The sequence below is a fragment of the Cyprinus carpio genome, chromosome A13 (assembly GCF_018340385.1).
Source record: "Cyprinus carpio isolate SPL01 chromosome A13, ASM1834038v1, whole genome shotgun sequence".
NCBI classification, from domain to species: domain Eukaryota; kingdom Metazoa; phylum Chordata; class Actinopteri; order Cypriniformes; family Cyprinidae; genus Cyprinus; species Cyprinus carpio.
Window position 1 is genome coordinate 518,329 of NC_056584.1, and position 18,668 is coordinate 536,996.

Below are 18,668 nucleotides of genomic sequence, written 5' to 3' on the forward strand. Positions count from 1 at the left end.
AGGCAATCTGCTTAAAAATAAGCAGTCACATTTGTATAAAACGAGATATAGGTACTCTGGTGGAATAACACCCCAATGACAAAAACTTAAATTCTTTATGTAATTTAACAGACATTTAATGGATACGGTACAGTCATACCACTTTTTACACATTTCTCAACATAATTAATTATGGGGATAAAATATATTAATTCAAGACTGCTTTAAAATCTTACCAGTGTGTTAGTTCTCTTATAATCCATTACAGTGTATATAAAACAATCGTTGCAAAATGGCAGCAGCCACATTTGTATAAAACGAGAGAGTGAGCCCACAATATCAGAATGACAATAAATATTAAATAATTGTTCACATAATATTCAACTGAGTTTAAATATTTTATTAGTTAACCAAACGCAAAGTTTCCACAAAGAAAAACTGTTCTTAGCAAGCATATAGTGCCAAATTCAGTTACCCTGATGAGCCTGTGTTATCAGCTTTTACCGGTTGTTATTGAAAGATAACATACCTTGAAATGTTGCGACTGACCAATCAGAATCAAATATTCCACAGAGCTGTGTAATAAAGAAAAAGAACACTCACTCAATAAAACACTTTTAAAATTAAGTTATCATTTTGGTACATACATTAGATGATCCAATCTTCCTTTAAAAAAACATTCTTTGCAGAATTTTCTTCCAAACAACTGGCTTCAAAACTTCAAGATAAAATCAAGATATTTATGACTGTCAGTCATTTCAATATCCACTTCATTTATGTTAGTCAACCCTGGACTATGTTGATCTTTGAAAACCAATTAACATATCCTTAGATTTTTCCACATTTAACTGAAGGTGGAATTTGCTACACCAGTTCACAAAGTCATCTACCACAGGGCTGTCACATGGAATTGATGTTGATGGTGTCTCTTTTCTAGCATTTTAAATACAGTTGCTCCTTTATGATTAAGGAAGATTAAGGAAAACAGTCTGACACCGTGGTATAATGAGCACATTCGCACCCTAAAGAGAGCAGCCCGGAAAATGGAGCGCAGCTGGAGGAAAACAAAACTATAAGTATTTAGAGGGGGGCAGCTGTGGCCTAATGGTTAGAGATTTGGACTTGTAACCCGAAGGTCGCAGGTTCGAGTCTCGGTGCTGGCAGGAGTTGTAGGTGGGAGGGAGTTATTGAACAGCGCTCTCTTCCACCCTCAATACCCATGGCTGAAGTGCCCTTGAGCAAGGCACTGAACCCCAGTTGCTCCCCAGGCGCTGGATATATAGCTGCCCACTGCTCCGGGTGTGTGTTCAAGGCGTGTTCACTTCTCACTGCTGTGTGTGTGCACTTGGATGGGTTAAATGCAGAGCAGCAATTCTGAGTATGGGTTACCATACTTGGCAAATGTCACGACTTTCACTTCATATTGCTTGGCGGGAAAGTAACCTATCCTACAGAAAAGCATTAAAAACTGCTAGATCTGATTACTTTTCATCTCTTTTAGAAGAAAATAAACATAAGCCCAGGTATTTACTGAATACAGTGGCTAAATTAAAGAAAAATAAAGCATCAACAACTGTTGACATTTCCCAACAGCACAGCAGTAATGACTTTATGAACTACTTTACTTCTAAGATCGATACTATTATAGATAAAATTGTAACCATGCAGTCGTCAGCTACAGTATCGCATCAGACAGTGCACTATAGATCCCCTGAGGAACAGTTCCACTCATTCTCTACTACAGGAGAGGAAGAATTGTATAAACTTGTTAAATCATCCAAACCAACATGAATGTTAGACCCTATTCTATCTAAGCTCCTAAAAGAAGTGCTTCCAGAAGTCATAGATCCTCTTTTGACTATTATTAATTCGTCATTGTCATTAGGATATGTCCCCAAAACCTTCAGACTGGCTGTTATTAAGCCTCTCATCAAAAAAAAACACAACTAGACCCCAAAGAACTAGTTTATTGGATCTTAGCGCTGCGTTCGACACTATTGACCACAACATTCTTTTGCATAGACTAGAAAACTTTGTTGGCATTAATGGAAGTGCATTAGCATGGTTTAAATCATACTTATATGACCACCATCATTTCGTAGCAGTGAATGAAGGGGTATCATGTCGATCACAAGTGCAGTATGGATTACCTCAAGGCTCAGTACTCGGGCTGTTACTCTACACGCTTATTGATATCATCAGGAAACATGGTGTTAGCTTCGACTGTTATGCTAATGATACTCAGCTCTACATTTCTTCGCGGCCTGGTGAAATATACCAATTTGAAAAAAAAAAAAAAACAGAATGCATAGTCGATATAAAAAACTTCTCATTTCTCACTGCTAAATTCTGAAAAAAAAAAAAACAGAGGTGTTAAATATAGGACATAAAAACTCTTCGTCATCAGTTAGGAACCTAGGTGTGCTATTTGATAGCAATCTTTCCTTAGAAAGCCACATTTCTAGCATTTGTAAAACTGCATTTTTCCATTTCACAAATATATCTAAATTACGACCTATGCTCTCAATGTCAAATGCAGAAATGTTAATCCATGTGTTTATGACCTCAAGGTTAGATTATTGTAATGCTTTATTGGGTGGTTGTTCTGCACGCTTAATAAACAAACTCCAGCTAGTCCAAAATGCAGCAGCTAGAATTCTTAATAGAACCAGGAAGTATGACCATATTAGCCAGGTTCTGTCAAAATATATGTTGTAGTCTATCATTACAATTTAGGAAAGCTAGCGTTTTGTCACAACCATAGAAAAGTTAAACAAAATAAAAAGAACCGCGTATTTACAGTGATCTAAAAGAAAATGCATCAGACGCAGTCGTTAAAACACCAGCATAAGATACTTGTCAAAATCTATTGCAGTCTAACCAGGGTCGTTTCTAGGATTTTTTTATTTTAGGGGGGCTCAGCCCCCAATAAGGGTATGATTAAAAAAAATATTATTTCACTTTTAGGGTAGGGTTGTATACTACTAACCTCACTGTAATCCATTATTCCATTATATTCCCTGTATTTCATATATGGGAGTAGGAGTACTGACTGAGCCATATACAACACTGTGAAAAAAAAAAAATTGAAAAATTTAGATGTGACCAGTCACTAGAAAATTCTGAGTTGGGAATGTAGATTTTTATTTACAATGAAGACTTCCTGATTCATTATTAGGACATTCATGTTTATCCTTTGACGATACCAATGCTTTTTCTCATGAAATGTACATGGAAATTGGCAGACAATTAAAACAACATAAGGGTTCAATGACTGCAATGAATCTTGGGAACACAAAGGTATTGTGTGTAATAGGCTGTCTACGTTCTATTCTCACTTGACTTGCTCATTTGCAGACCTGCTTTCCCACGACAAGGAAAAATGTTGTATATCCATCTACAACGAAATATAAATTATTATTATTATTATAATTTTTTTTTGTTAGCTTTTTAGCCTTTATAATCAACAATACAGTTGGTTATACATCAAGTCACCCCCTGAAAATGTATTTCATTTCAAATCATTTAACCAACCAGCTAATATTCATTAAGAATATAGACAAAACATGTATTAATGTAATTGTCTATTGGCAGTATGTTTAATCTGTTCTATATTTATTTATATTTATTAAAAATAACAACATGAATTATCAATTTGCCACTTCTATAAATCAATTACTTAAAAAAAATCACAAATCCCTTTACTCTACTCGTCTCTTACTCTAATATATGTATCATGATACACTAATGATTCATTATTATTTAATACAAAATTATATTTAATAATACAAAACAAAATAACTCCAGATGATGTTTCTCTCTCTGTGCCATTTAGTACTTTCAGACAATGATGTGTGTCTTTAATCATTTCTGTGCATGGCTGCATAATGTAATGCCGAAATACACAATAATATGTTTAAAATTTTAAAAAGTAAATGAAAATAAATCATGACCGTTTTCTAAAGTATGTTTTCATGGGTGTTAATCGCTTCATTTTTGTTGCAAGAAAAAACAACTATCACACTGTGATAAGGGCTGAAGGTGAACGCAGCGAAGACGTATTGGTATTGGATGAGAATTGATATTGGTATTGGATGGTCCAGTAACATTATGTAAACTGCAATTACAAGAACTGCACTGATGCAGATGTAATATCATAGCAATCTATCAATAAATGCACACACACACCTTGTACTCTTTGATGTTCACTCTGCTCGGCGCCCCTGCGGATTGAAAAATGCGCTGAATCCATGCAGACTAAAATCAGGGGATCAGGCCGAAACTTGACACAGCTTGCGGCCATTTCAAATTTTTTAAAGGGGACTGAAGCGATCACAAATTAAATAATCGAATAATTTTTTAGGGGGGCTGGGCAGAAGTGGAGGCCTAGTGAAAGGGCCTAGTGACGCCCCTGAGTCTAACATTAGCTACAATTTAAAAACTAGTAGAGTTTTGTTACAAGTTTAAAGAAAAGAAAAAATAATAATTAAAAAGACCCCGCAAAGCTTACATTGTTTCTGTCAGTTCATTCTCAAGCACCGCTGGCAAAATCTGAATGAGCTCAGGAGCGCTTAGCCTAATTCCTTTAATCGGTCTTTTATTTTTGTCGGTCTTAACTTCTAGCATGCTATGTCAGTTAAAACATATGTATGGGCGTACAAATATCTAACTGGAATGAAAGCAAAAGTCCTCTAGGGGTCGCTATGGGGACCACCTCTAACACGTCATTCCCTTCTTCGTCTTCAAAAATGACTGTTTTGTTAGAAGTGTGCATCTGAAAGAACCGGTAAGAGCACTCTTCCTCTGTCTATCATGGCGACTACTAGCAAGCGTTTAGACAATGTGTGCATCCGTGTCAGCGTTATTTGACACCCAATGACACACAAAATCTTTGCGTCATTTGTTTGGGTAAAGAGCATGCACGCAATGTCTTTGAGGAGGCAATCTGCGTGCATTGCGAGCGTTTTTTCAAGGAAAAAGCTCCGCTCTCGTTCGTCTCTGTTTCCGAGGAAAAAAAGGCAGCCATCTGCTTCCCGCGGTTCAGGACTCGCCGCTGCTGAGGCACAGAGGAGAATGAGCTCGTGAGAATTTCAGGTGGATCTGTCTGAATGATTTAGAGAGGGACTTTCCCTTTCACGCTCATAATGGCGGCGGACGAGAGAGAGCCTCGGGAGGATGATGTTATATCTTTAACACTTTCTGATACTGAGGTTAGTGCTCTGCTGGGTTTTTTACCCAGGAAAAGCAGGAGATATTTGAGGATGGTGAAGAAGCTGAGGCTGAGCCTTCTCAATTCTCCTGCCCTGCGTATGTAGAGCTGTTGGAGTATATTGATCGCGCCACGGCAAGGTTGGACTTGCCATGAAAGTACGCTAACAAGGTGACGCAGTGAGGCCGCCTCGATGAGAGTTATCTTTCCGACAATAGCCCTCCAGCTCAGGTGAGCCTTCCATTTCTGCCTGATCTCTATACAGAGATCGAAAGGAAGTGAAAGAGGCCATTTTCTTCTCGCATCCATCGGTTTCGGCATAAGAGTTTTGCCGACATCGAGGCGATGCGCGAAAACTGCTATGAGAGGATGCCCCCTGTAGAAAGAGCTTTCATTCTGTGGGGGAGACATCCTCTCTTAATCTCCCTCCTTGCCATCTAAGCCCCTTCAAGAAATACATCTTGCTTAAATGGCAAGGCATACGCAGCAGCAGGTCAGGCTGTGGCTTTATTACACACAATGGTGGTGTTTCAAGCATATCAGACTGATCTGCTGAGAGACCTGGATAGAGGCGAAGGCCTTTTTCCTGATCAGGTAGCCAAGCTGCGCCGCACCACAGATCTCTCTCCAGGCTACCAAGCAGTCCGCCTCTGCCATGCGCAGGACTATGGCGGCCATGGTGGTAGCGGAGAGACTTCTGTGGATGAACCTGGCAGACATCGGGAAGAAAGAAAAGGCTTTCTTCTCGATGCTCAGGTTTCGCCTTCTGAACTTTTCGGTATTTCCGTTGAGATGATGGTCGAGAAGTTCGGGGAGACGAAGGCGCACTCCGCTGCTTTCAGATCCTTCGTTCCACAAAGGTCCAGGTCTGAGCCCGAACAACATAGGGGTCCTGGCCTGTCTCGATCTGAGGATCAAAGATGGGCACAGAAGGCTAGTGTCGCGACTCGCGCTCCTCCCCCACCTGCGGGCAGGGGTAAGAGGAATTGTGGGTCACAAAGAGGTAAGCAGAACCTGAGGGATGTGATCCAGACGAGGCAGCGTTCTCGTCTGAGTCAGAGTGATACTGAGGTATCTACTCGTTCCCTTTAGGGATTTTTAACATTCTGCTTTTATCCTCCCCTTCCTAATTCCCCTGTAACCACCAGCTCTCCACCTGATCGAGGTTAGGTGGAAACCTCTCGCATAACAGTATCCTATGCTGGACCTATAATGTTTTTGGCTGGTTCTATGTTTATAGCAATCACCTTACTGATGGTCCGGACTAAAAGGAGGCACCCCTTGAGATTGGTTTCATTGAAGGAGGGTGGGAGTATAAAAATAACCCTTTCTGTATTTACTTATGTGTAAATTGCTGGTGGTTATGTGTCTACTAATAAACTCTGTGAGTTTCCTTTGCAGTGCTCATTTACAGTGTTTACTAAACACTCATCAGCACCAGCCATCCGGCTTCATGTTCCGGTATTAGGTGGCTGAGATCACAGGTTTCTGAAAACCACATGGTGGTCAGTGTGCACTTGAACACTTTGCGCACTTTCTAAAAATCCACATATTGGTAAGTGTGCACGCAAGACTCTGTGCACTTTCTGAAATCCTGTACGGTAAGGGTTACGCGTTCTGCCTCGTTCCCTTTCTTGAGATGATTAGACCTTGGTTCCTTGGGCTCCATTCAGCCAGTGTGTATTCGTTTATACACTTCCAGCATCGCTTCCCTCAACATGAGGGGCTATTTGGGCGATTCTCGTGGTAGTTTAGCAGCACTCCCCTTTTCCAAGAAGGGTCGCCTATGAGCGCGCTACTCTGGATTTGGAGTTCACTGTTTTTCCCCAGAGCACTGCAGCATTATTTCCACAGATCGAGTTGATGACTCTCAAACATACTGTTTTGAGATGCACCATTCCATCTATGAGCTGCTCTATCAGAGTGCCAAAAGAGCCCTTCCTTAGAACAGTATTTGAAAATCCATGCTATGGTAAGTGTGCACGTGAAGTCTTTGCACACTTTCTGAAATCCACACTGTGGGAAGTTCGCATGCTAGTATTCTGCGTTCTTTCTAAAATCCTATATGGTGAGGGCTTCGCACGGTTGCTTCGTGCCCTTTCTTGAGTTGGGTAAAAGCCCCGTTCATTTTGGGCGCCACTCCACCTATGTATCCTCGGATACCTATCTAAACAGGGTGTTGCTACTGGAGATCTGTTGAGACAGCTCCTTCAGCAAGCTTTTGCGGAAGCAAGCGGTAGCCCCTGTGTGACAGGCAAGACTTAGTATAAAATGCTAGGTTCCTAGCCGTATCCCTTTAAAGGAATCTTTCCTGATTCCAAGCCTTCAGCTCTACCCCGGGCAGAGGCCCTAACAATTAAGTTGGGTATGTAGCTTAGGCCTTTGGCTGTAAGGGGTACTGTCACAGACAGCCTACTTAATGTCCCAGGGGCAACTCCCATGGAAATGGTAGAGTTGGTACTTAGTGTTCGCCATGATTCTGGCTTGCACTCCCCTCAGCATGGCGGCGTGGGTATACTGTTCCCCATAGCGACCCCTAGAGGACGCAGTTAGAAGTTCCCTTGAAAGGGAAGGTCTCGGGTTACAAATGTAACCATGGTTCCCTGAGTAGGGAACGAGACACTGCATCCTCTAGCTCCTTCCCAGTCATTTTTGAAGACGAAGAAGTGAATGACGTGTTATCCCGGTGCCTGTTTATAGTCGCGCCGGTAGTGACATCTGAGGCTGTCGCCGGCCAACTCGTTGGTGTTTTTTCAATGTATGCTTCAGACACGGGTCACGACGAGGTGTTCCCCATAGCGACCCCTAGAGGACGCAGTGTCTCGTTCCCTACTCAGGGAACCATGGTTACATTCGTAACCCGAGACGTTTTTCTTTTAGATTTTCTCGCCGTAAGACTTGTTGTCAGTTGAAATAGACATAGCCTACGTCTAAATTTTTACATTACACAATTTTTTTTTATTTAGTTATTCACGCTTAATTTAGTAGTCTAACTCCTTTAAACAGTCCTTTATTTTTGTCAATCTTAACTTCTATCATGCTATATCAGTTAAAACAGACGTATGCGCATACAAATATTTAACTGGAATGAAAGTGGTAAAATCAAGACAGGATTTCTCTGATTTTCTTCCCGTAAGACTTGCTATCAGTTTAAATAGACGTACAATGTCGAAACTTTTACAACATTACACGAAAGGCTAAATATTTCGTCTCGCGCACCACAATGAAATGAGAGAAGGTTTGAAAATGGGAGGCAGAATTATTGATGCGTCAATATAAGATCAACAACGGTTGTAAAAAATAAGTAGGCTAAATGTCGAACAACCGGTTCAATTAAATCTGTGTGTGAAAAAAATATTCATATGTAACCCCTCTGTAATCGTTAACATTTTCATAATTAACTGTAATTTAATTATACATTTTTTCTCAGTAACTGTAACATTACAATTACATTTATTTTGTAATTAAATTATGTAATTTAGCTATATGTAACTAGTTACTCCCTAACACTGTTTATGCATTATTACAATAATAGATGGTGAAAGAGTTCATTAACCTCTTTGACGCTAAAATGTGGACAATATCATTCAACAACAGTTTGGCAAACAAGGGCATAAAACAAGCCAGATCCGATTTGAAGCTTCGTAACAAGTACAGCCATTGAAGTAAATGTATTATAGAGACACAGTAAGATAAAACTCTGGATGAGCGATTGACCGACTTATCAGATCTTAATCAGTAACATATTATTACAATATTCTGCTTACCTAGTTTATGATGAAACTAGAAAATATAGGCGTGAGCTGTAGTCATTAAAAATACTGGTTCAATTAGATGAAGACATGCAGAGACAGAGAACACAACAACTTCAGGATGTTGTTGGCAGTTTGTGGGGGTGTCTATGAAAGCTGTGTGGGTGCGTGAGTGTTTGAAAGAAAAAAATTCAGCTTAAAGCAGGGCTTGAAAACGGGAAAAAAAAATCAATCGCTTCACTCCGAGCAGAATCTATATTTTAACGTTCAGGTGGAAGAAATACCGGTTAATAACGTTATTTTTAAAAACAATTTTCTTTGCCTATAATTTGCCTAATAATAATAATAATAATAATAATAAAGTACAGTGTTTTCTTTACTCAAAAAGAAAAGGAAAATAACCAATAACGTACTCGGTTATGAACGTAACCTCGGTTCCCTGAGATACGGAACGAGTACTGCGTATGGGGAAAAGCTCCTTTTTTCCTCGATACTGAAGCCTTTTTTCAATAACGTAGTGTAACTGCACTGCCATTGGTTTAATCTGTAAACTTTTTTAAACCAATGACAGCGCTGCATAGCTGCGCGAGCCTGTGGTGATGCAGCGCGCCAAAGCCGGCCAAAATGGGCGGGGCGAATGGCTATATAAGCAGGCAAATCGCCAGAAGAAATCAGGTCATACGACTGAAGCGACGACACTGCAGCCTCGTGGCACGGCATATAACGCAGTACTCATTCCGTATCTCAGTAAACCGAGGTTACGTTCATAACCGAGTATGTTCCCTTTCGATACTTCACTCATACTGCGTATGGGAAACGGATTCAACCGCGCCGTGCCACAGTAGGGAACGACAAGACTTATCTTGGACACCTTGGGGTCCAGGGGACAAGTGAGAGGGCCAGAGCCGTCGAACCCTTTACGCTATGCTAAGAGGGAGCTAGCTCCCTGGAGGTGGCATGATGACGGAGTCTGATATACCGTCGTTGTCATACCGAAAGGACCCGAGCATGCAAGGTCGGGATGTCCAGGTTATAGAATCTGACAAAAGTGGACGGCGAGGACCAGCCGGCTGCCTCACAGATGTCCTTGATAGAGAAACCACTAGACCAGGCCCAAGAAGAGGCGATCCCTCTAGTGGAGTGGGCTCTTACTCCTATGGGGCACTCAAGGCCCATAGAGGAGTAAAACAGAGCGATAGCATCGACTATCCAACGAGTAATTCCAGCTCTCGCTCGCCTGACAAAGGGGGCAGTGCCGAGAGGGAAATGACCTGTGCTCTGAACGGGGTCGAGAGCACTTTAGGGACGTAGCCACGCTTGGGTTTTAAAATGACCTTTTGAGTCATTGGGCCCAAACTCAAGGCATGCAGGGCTCCCCGAGAGGGCCTGCAGATCGCCAACATGCTTGACCGATGCTAGAGCAAGTAACAGAGCGGTTTTGAGCATTAAGGGCCGAAGGTCAGCTGACCGCAGCGGCTCAAAGGGAGGTCCTTTGAGTGCTCCGAGGACCGTGTGAAGGTCCCAAGTGGGAACAGTGAGAGGACACGGGGGGTTCAACCACCTAGAACCTCTCAGGAAACGCACAATGAGGCTGTTTCAATCCACTGATTGGCCAGCGATAGGAGCATGAAATGCTGCGATGGCTGCTACGTACACCTTGAGTGTGGAAGGGGTGAGACCCTTGTCTAGACGCTCTTGGAGAAATGACAGTATTGGAGATACGTCACACTCAACAGGGTCTTCGTTTCATGCTGAGCACCAATCAATGAAGACTGACCATTTCTGGGCGTAGAGGCGTCTGGTAGACAGGGCTCTTGCCTGAGCAATGGGGTGTAGCACGTCCATGGGGAGGCTTAAAGGTTCCCATCGAGGGACCATAGGTGCAGAGCCCAGAGTTCTGGCTGTGGATGCCAGATTGTCCTGTTCGAAGAGACCGGATGGAGAGACTGGGGCATTGAGAAAGGCCACCTTGTCGCTCTCTTTGATCTCAGTCAAGTTGAGCCAGAGGTGGCGCTCAAGCACAATCAGGTTGGCCATGGAACTTCGACGGCGAGAGCTCGTTCCAGGCGAAGGCGTTCAGTAGGGATCCAGCGAAGTGAAGTCGACGCTGAAAGAGTAAGATCTGATTTCCTCTGGCGATTTGCCTGCTTATATAGCCATTCACCCCGCCCATTTTGGCGGGCTTTGGCGCGCTGCATCGCCGCAGTGCTGTCATTGGTTTAAAAAAGTTTACAGATTAAACCAATGGCAGTGCAGTTGCACTGCGTTATTGAAAAAAGGCTTCAGTATCGAGGAAAAAAGGAACTTTTCCCCATACGCAGTATGAGTGAAGTATCAGAAGGGAATCCGCTGAGCTTAGTCACAGCCAATACAGCATCATCTTTTCTAGATTTTTGCCAAATGTAGGCTAGGCTACTTAAAAAAAAAAAAAAATTCTATCAACACTTTAAAGACATCTAAGTATTTTTAAGATATTTAAAAATGTTTGCTGCATTGTTTAAAAAAAAAAACACTTGTATAAGATTGTGTTTTGAGAGTAAAAAAAAAAAAAAAAAACCTTAAGTCACAGCTCACGTTGCATTTTATTAGCCCTATTACTTTCCGAAATAATAAAGGCTAAAATGTCTGTAGGCTTAAGCAAAATGTTTACAAACATTATAAAAACAGTTTTTCTCTCCAAAACAAATCCTCTAAAGTTTAGGCTATAAAAACGTCAATCCAAAAACAAATTAATTTAAGGTGAAGCTGAAGCCTACTTCTGGCACGAATCCAAATGTTTCCATGTTCCCGACGTATCTGGATGCTAAAATATTATTTATTATACAATGTTTGTACTTTTATCGACATAAAACATCATCCTTCACATTGGTTATATCAGCACAGTGAGGCGCGGTCATGCTGAACGCAACAAATTTTGTACAACGGCGCAGTGTAACTTTTTACTTGTTTCTATAACTGTATTATATTTTGATAATGTACAGGCTTCAATATAGCAAAATTATGTGGTGCGTAAGGCATTGGCGCGATGGTCATACCAATGCTGTTTCTATAACTGTATTATATTTTGATAATGTACAGGCTTCAATATAGCAAAATTATGTGGTGCGTAAGGCATTGGCGTGCGTAAGGCATTGGCGCGATGGTCATACCAATGCTGGTTGGTAATAATTAAAACTGCAAAGCTTTTGCAAAATAAAGAAAACTTCGTTTTCCTTTCCGAAAAATTTGGAACGTGTCACAATGAACCGTAATTTAGCACTTTTGTTTTTTCTTTCGTTTCGTTAATCTGTCAATATGAGTTAAGTGAAATATATTTAGTGTATATGCCTATATTCCTTTTTATGTAAGCCTACAGTTTATTTAGAGCTTTGCGGGCTTCAGCATCACATTTGCGTAGGCCATACTACTGGAATTCGTGATTGGTTGACAGCAAATTTAAAATATTAAATAGAACGATAAAATAACGTTATTGACCGGTTAATGGCCATTTCAAATTTTCTATTCTGTTTCGGAACTATAAAATTTGATTTCGTTTCAGTTTCTGTTCCTGTCAAAATTTCATTTGTTTCTGGTTCTCGTTTTCATTCCTTGTACCAGTTCAGAGCCCTGGCTTAAAGATGTGATTTTACTATAAACTAAGCATTCTAACAAAGAAACATAAAACTATGGGTTTTTTATTTTTATCCCAACAAAACCGGTAGTTCGACATTTAAAGTCATAAGAAAGTTTATTGTGTTGCTGCGGTATGCCTCTAGTTTGAGCGCCGTCAAGTTATTTCTTTATTGTCTATTTTTTATCCTTGAAATCTATTTTATCCACCATCATTTTCGTCTCTATAACGTGTGAATAACATGTGAATATATCCTCTACCGTATTCTACAATAAAAACAAGCAGAGCGCCTTGTTATCACTAGTTTTATTTTGATTTCCCGAGTCCACTAGTAGCTTATAGCCCATTAGCATCGCCCGCGTGGTTGTCGCTAAAACCGCGTGCATTGCTAATACTCTATTCACACACATTACCATTGCTTTACTCACTGTTACTTACTTTAATGGCGGATGTATGTCTACCTTTGAGTGCAAGTGACGACACCGAATGCAGCTCGAGCTGGAGGCCGTGGAGAAGCAGATTCGGGTCCTAGAGCAGAGGCAGGCCCAGCTGAGAGAGTGGAGAGCCACGCCGGAAACCTCTCGAGCTGACGCTCACAAGTCTGTGGTAAGTATACAGTGCGCTACTAACAGTCCCACCACCTCTACCCCATGTGTTTCTCTGCACAGGCCCGGTGCACCCAGGACGCGATCTGCCCCTGGGTGCATCCACGGCGGAGGACGCGAGCCAGGCCCGGGCGATGACCTCTCCCCCTCCGGTCTTCGAGATCTCCACACGGAACCGCTTCGCACCCCTCCGTGAGATGTAACGTGACGCTGTGGTAAAGTTAGACGAAGGTAAAGTGCAAACTCACTGTTTCCTTGGTGCTCTTGTTCAAAATATACATTTAATGTAGGATCTAGAAAAAATCTTATCGTAATTAAACCAGAAAAACGTAAAATAAATGAACAAAAACAATTTCTAAAGTCTGGGCTCATAAACATTAGATCACTCACACCCAAAGCAGTTATTGTAAATGAAATGATCACAGATAATAGTTTTGATGTACTCTGCTTGACTGAAACCTGGCTAAAACCAAATGATTATATTGGTCTAAATAAGTCTACTCCACCGAACTACTGTTTATAAACATGAGCCCCATCAGACTGGTCGTGGGGGAGGTGTTTCAACAATATATAGTGATATTCTCAATGTTACCCAGAAAACAGGATACAGGTTTAAATCCAATAAGTAATATCTCTGTCTTATATGAATTTGATAGGAGAAAATTATTGGTCATCCAATCTTTTACATTTTTAACACACTCTGTTAGCTTAGATAATTTCATCTGGTCTCGTTGCGATATATAGTTGAGTATCATCAGCATAATAGTGGAAACTTATCCCGTATTTTCTTATGATATTACCAAGGGGCAACATGTATATTGAAAATAGCAGAGGACCTAGGACAGATCCTTGTGGCACTCCATATTTTACTGGTGATAAATGAGATGACTCCCCATTTAAATAAACAATCTTAGAAACACTGCCAAGCTGCATATGCAGAAAAGCTAGACTAGACTGGGCTAGCTGGTTGTCCTGCATCCTCAATAAAAAAGCTACAGGTAGTCCAAAATGTAGCGGCTAGAGTCCTTAAAAGGGTAAAGAAAATATGATCATATTACCCCAATTTTACAGTCTCTGCACAGACTACCTATTAAGTTCTGTATAAGTTACAAAATATTATTACTTACTTATAAGGCCCTAATGGTTTAGCTTCTGCGTACCTAACTAGTCTTCTACCACGCTACAATCCATCACGCTCCCTAAGGTCACAAATGCTGGACTTTTGGTAGTACCTAGGATAGCAAAGTCCACTAAAGAAGGTAGAGCGTTTTCGCATTTGGCTCCCAAACTCTGGAATAGCCTTCCTGATGATGTTTGGGGTTCAGACACAATTTCTCTGTTTAAATATAGATTAAAAACACACCTCTTTGGCCAAGCATTCAAATAATGCATCTCATAATTTTGGACTGAAGTTATATCTGATCAATTTAAAAAAAAATATATATATATTTAACCTTTATTTAACCAGATGATCTCATTAAGATTTAAAACCTCTTTTTCAAGAGAGACCTGGACAAAATGGCAGCATATTATCAGCACAAAATTAAAATATGATCACCAAACATATACACAACAACAAGAGACATTTAAACAATATCCTCAGATACATAAACAGACAACATCAACATCAGACTACTTAAAAGTACAATTTATACCAACCATAGGTTTAAAATGATTTGGTTATTTTAAAAAACAGTGACAACAATTTTATGACATCTATTTCCAAGACTTTCATGCGTTGTTTAAATTCACCAATAGAAATCAGAGTTCGCAATTGTAATTCAGACTGTAATGTATTCCAAGTGGACGGGCTGCATAACTAAAAGCCTTCTTACCAAGCTCTGTACGAACTGTAGGTACAGATAACAAGTACATATTACCAGAGCGTAAATTATAAGAACTAACATTACGTGACATATAGGAGCAAAGATAAGATGGAAGCATATCCAGCATTGACTTATAAATAAAAATAAGCCAATGTATATGCCTCCTCACTGACAATGAGGGCCAATTTGTCATTTTGTACAAAGTACAATGATGTACTGATGCCTTACATCCAGTCACAAATCTTAATGCATTATGGTAGACAGTATCCAACAAAGACAAACATTTATCAGGCGCATTTCTATAGAGCAAATCACCGTAATCAAGTGCAGGGAGAAAGGTGGCAGCAACCAATCTCCTCCTAGTTTTCCAAGAAAAACAGGCTTTGTTTCTAAAATAAAATCCTATTTTTAATTTGAGCTTTTGTACCAGTTTATTAATGTGGAACTTAAAAGAAAGCTGATCGTCAATTAATATACCCAAATATTTATACAATTTGACTTGTTTGATCTGCTCACCATGTATAGTAAAAATACTTGGAAAACTGTCCAAAGACTTCTTAGATTTTGAGTAAAGCATAATCTTAGTTTTCTCAACATTCAAAACTAGTTTAAGCTGATACAGTTGTATCTAAACAAGGTTAAAAGCAGATTGTAAATAAGAAAAAGCTTGGTGTAAAGTCGCAGCCTCACAATAAATAGCAGTATCGTCAGCATAAAAATGGAAATGAGTCTGAGAAATGCCGTCACCCAAGTTATTAATATAAATAGTAAATAAAATTGGACCCAAGACCTATCCTTGCGGTACACCACAAGATACACTCAGAGTTTCTGATTTGGAATTGTCAAAATAAACACACTGAGTTGCCAAGTAGTTAGTAAACCAATCAACAGTATGGTCAGAAAAAACAAAATTTTTTAGCTTTTCCAGCTAAATGCAATGGTCCACTGTATCAAATGCTTTGGCTAAATCTATAAAAAGAGCTACAAAAGTGTTCTTGCTGTCCATTGCCTCAATAATGTCATTAATGACCTTCACTGCAGCAGTAGTAGTACTATGCTGCCTTCGAAACCCAGACTGTACGTCAGACAAAATATGATTGGAAACCAAATAGTCTTTTAACTGATCAACAACCAATGTTTCTAACACTTTAGCTAAAATCGGTAATTTGGAAATTGGTCTATAATTATCCAAACACGAGGAATCTCCTCCCTTTAAAAGAGGGAGTACATATTCTTGGTATCTCATTGTTGACTAGGGTTTGATTAAAAATAATTACAATTGGTTCAGCAATAAAATCAGCAGCTATTTGCAAAAAATAAGGCTATAAAGTATCAGGGCCAGGAGATTTACTAGGGTCCAAAGCAATAAGAGCTGTTTTCACATCAGCGACAGTGAAAGGCTTTAGACAAAAGGGCTCTTTACTCGCCACCGATTTCTGGGGCGAAACTGACGAATAAAAACAGTTTATTAATGTTGATTTGTTTGCAAGGAGTTGACGTTCAAACAAGGAACCTGCTTCCACAAAGTGCTTATTAAAGCACTCTAAAATTACAGACTTTGCTGATATGACTGTTTTATCCTTAATAATACATGGAGGTAATTCATTATGACAATTTGAGGTACATACCAATTTCAGGGCTTTCCAGAATTTCCGGGGATTGTTAGGTTTTCCGTTGTAGCTGCTAAATAAAAATCTGATTTTGCCTTTTTAATAAGAAATGTACAACGATTACGCAACTGTCTAAAACTGAGCCGGTCTAAATCTGTCCCAGACTGCCTGGCTTTAGCCCAGGCTTGGTTTGTCTGCTGAAGAAGATTAGCCAACTCCGGGGTAAACCATGCATTGTCACGTCCCTTCACTCTTAACCTCTGAAAGGGAGCATGCTTGTCCACAATACTAATAAAACCTTCATAAAAATATTCCAAGCTAGCTCCACCTTGTCAATAAGTACAATTCTGTCCCAGTCAAAACAAGACAAATCATGCAAAAATGCTTGCTCACAGAAGTGCCTCAAATTTCTTTTAAAAATTATTCTAGGTTTAGTCTTAGGCAGTTTTGTATTTCTTACTGCTGCAATGACACAGTGATCACTCAAATCATTAGCAAACACACCTACATCTGAAAATTTGTGAGGTGTGTTTGTCAAAAACAAATCAATAAGAGTAGATTTGTTAGAATTTCTATTATTAAATCTAGTGGGACTATTTATTATCTGTGTAAGATTTAAACCATTATCTGTGTAAGATTTAAACAATTACCCTCGACCACCCCTATTTATTTCACTTTGTTGTCTTTTCTCTATCCATCTAATATCATCCTGAACATCTGTGAAATCACATTCACCAGATCTACATTATAAATAAACCTTCCTGGTTTTTCTTAGAAAAAATAAATTAAATAATAAAAATAAAAATAAAAAATAATTTCTTCTTTACCTAACTTTACCTGACAATCCACCAGATGCCCCTATGTAAATTCTCCAGATGTTTGTTGTAAAAAAAAAAAAAGTTCACACTCACAGGTGCATGCCACAAAATAGATGCAATGGAGATCCTATGATCACTGAACTTTTTACCTAACATAACAAAGTGCAAAATGCCAGACCCTCACAATCTCACCAGATTACGATTATAAAACAACCCCAAAAACATCCTTAGAAAGTTCACACTCACAGGTGCATGCCATAAAATAGATGCAATGGAGATCCTCGTTTTGATCACTGAACTGTACCTGACACAACACCAAAGTTCACAATGCCAGATCCCTCAAAACTCATTAGGTTGCAAATGACTAGCGACCCAAGGAACATCTTTAGATGTTTATTTTTATTTACTTTAATATTATAAAAATATTTAACATTCAAAAGCTGGGAGTCAGTATATATAGAAATTAAAACTTTTATTTAGCACACAAGTGATGATAAATACAATAATTATGTTACAAACTATACTGTTCTTTCAAGTAATCAAAAAATAATAATAATAAATGTTTTTTTTTGAGAAGCAAATCAGAATATTAGAATGATTTCTGAAGGATCGTGTGACTGGAGTAATGATGCTAAAAATTCAGCTTTAAAAGTCAGCTTTGATTGTTCCTAACAAACTGTTTAACTGCACTCGCAAGTGCATCTCAAGTTATTTTGTGGGATAATTAAATATAATCTAAATAAACTAAAAACATAAAAATATATATATTTATTTTGTCCTCACATTCTTTATTGTAACTCTTCCCTCTTGGTCACACACCTGGCTGAAAGGCTCATTATGTGGGCCTTTGTCTTCTCAGGTGTGAATCACACTAATATTCATGATCAATCACGCCTACTCGCATATGCCCTTTCAAAACAAAAAACTGTCTTAGAAAATTTAAATCAATCTATTGTTTTCTGTGAGCGAGTAAACAAGTTGATTTTCACATCATTTTGAAGCAAAAATTCTAGGCTACAAGGTCCATGTTTGACAGTCTTGTGAACAAATGTTCTGTATGTGTTTTATGACCTTATTTCAGTGACTTAAAAATTGTAGTTTTTCACTAACCATGCATAAATGTTTTCTCAAAAACACAATCATGCACATACATGCTATGTTAAGATTGACAAAAATAAGACAGATTAAAGGAATTAGGCTACTAAATTGTAAAGTGTGAATAACTAAATGAAATAAAATAAACAAAACAAACAAATTTT

General features: G+C 39.3%; 1 protein-coding gene across 3 annotated transcripts in view; it reads right to left on the reverse strand.

Annotated features, from left to right (window-relative positions):
- Positions 1-411: 411 nt before the first annotated feature.
- LOC109080806 (exportin-5-like) overlaps positions 412-18,668 on the reverse strand; it is a 199,855-nt gene continuing 181,598 nt past the window's right edge. The window contains exon 24 of one of the 3 annotated variants that reach the window (XM_042768338.1): positions 412-554. In XM_042768338.1, the coding sequence (XP_042624272.1) occupies positions 473-554 (82 nt within the window). In that variant the 3' untranslated portion in view covers positions 412-472. The remainder of the gene's footprint in view (positions 555-18,668) is intronic. The other 2 variants (XM_042768339.1, XM_042768337.1) reach the window with 2 other exon arrangements.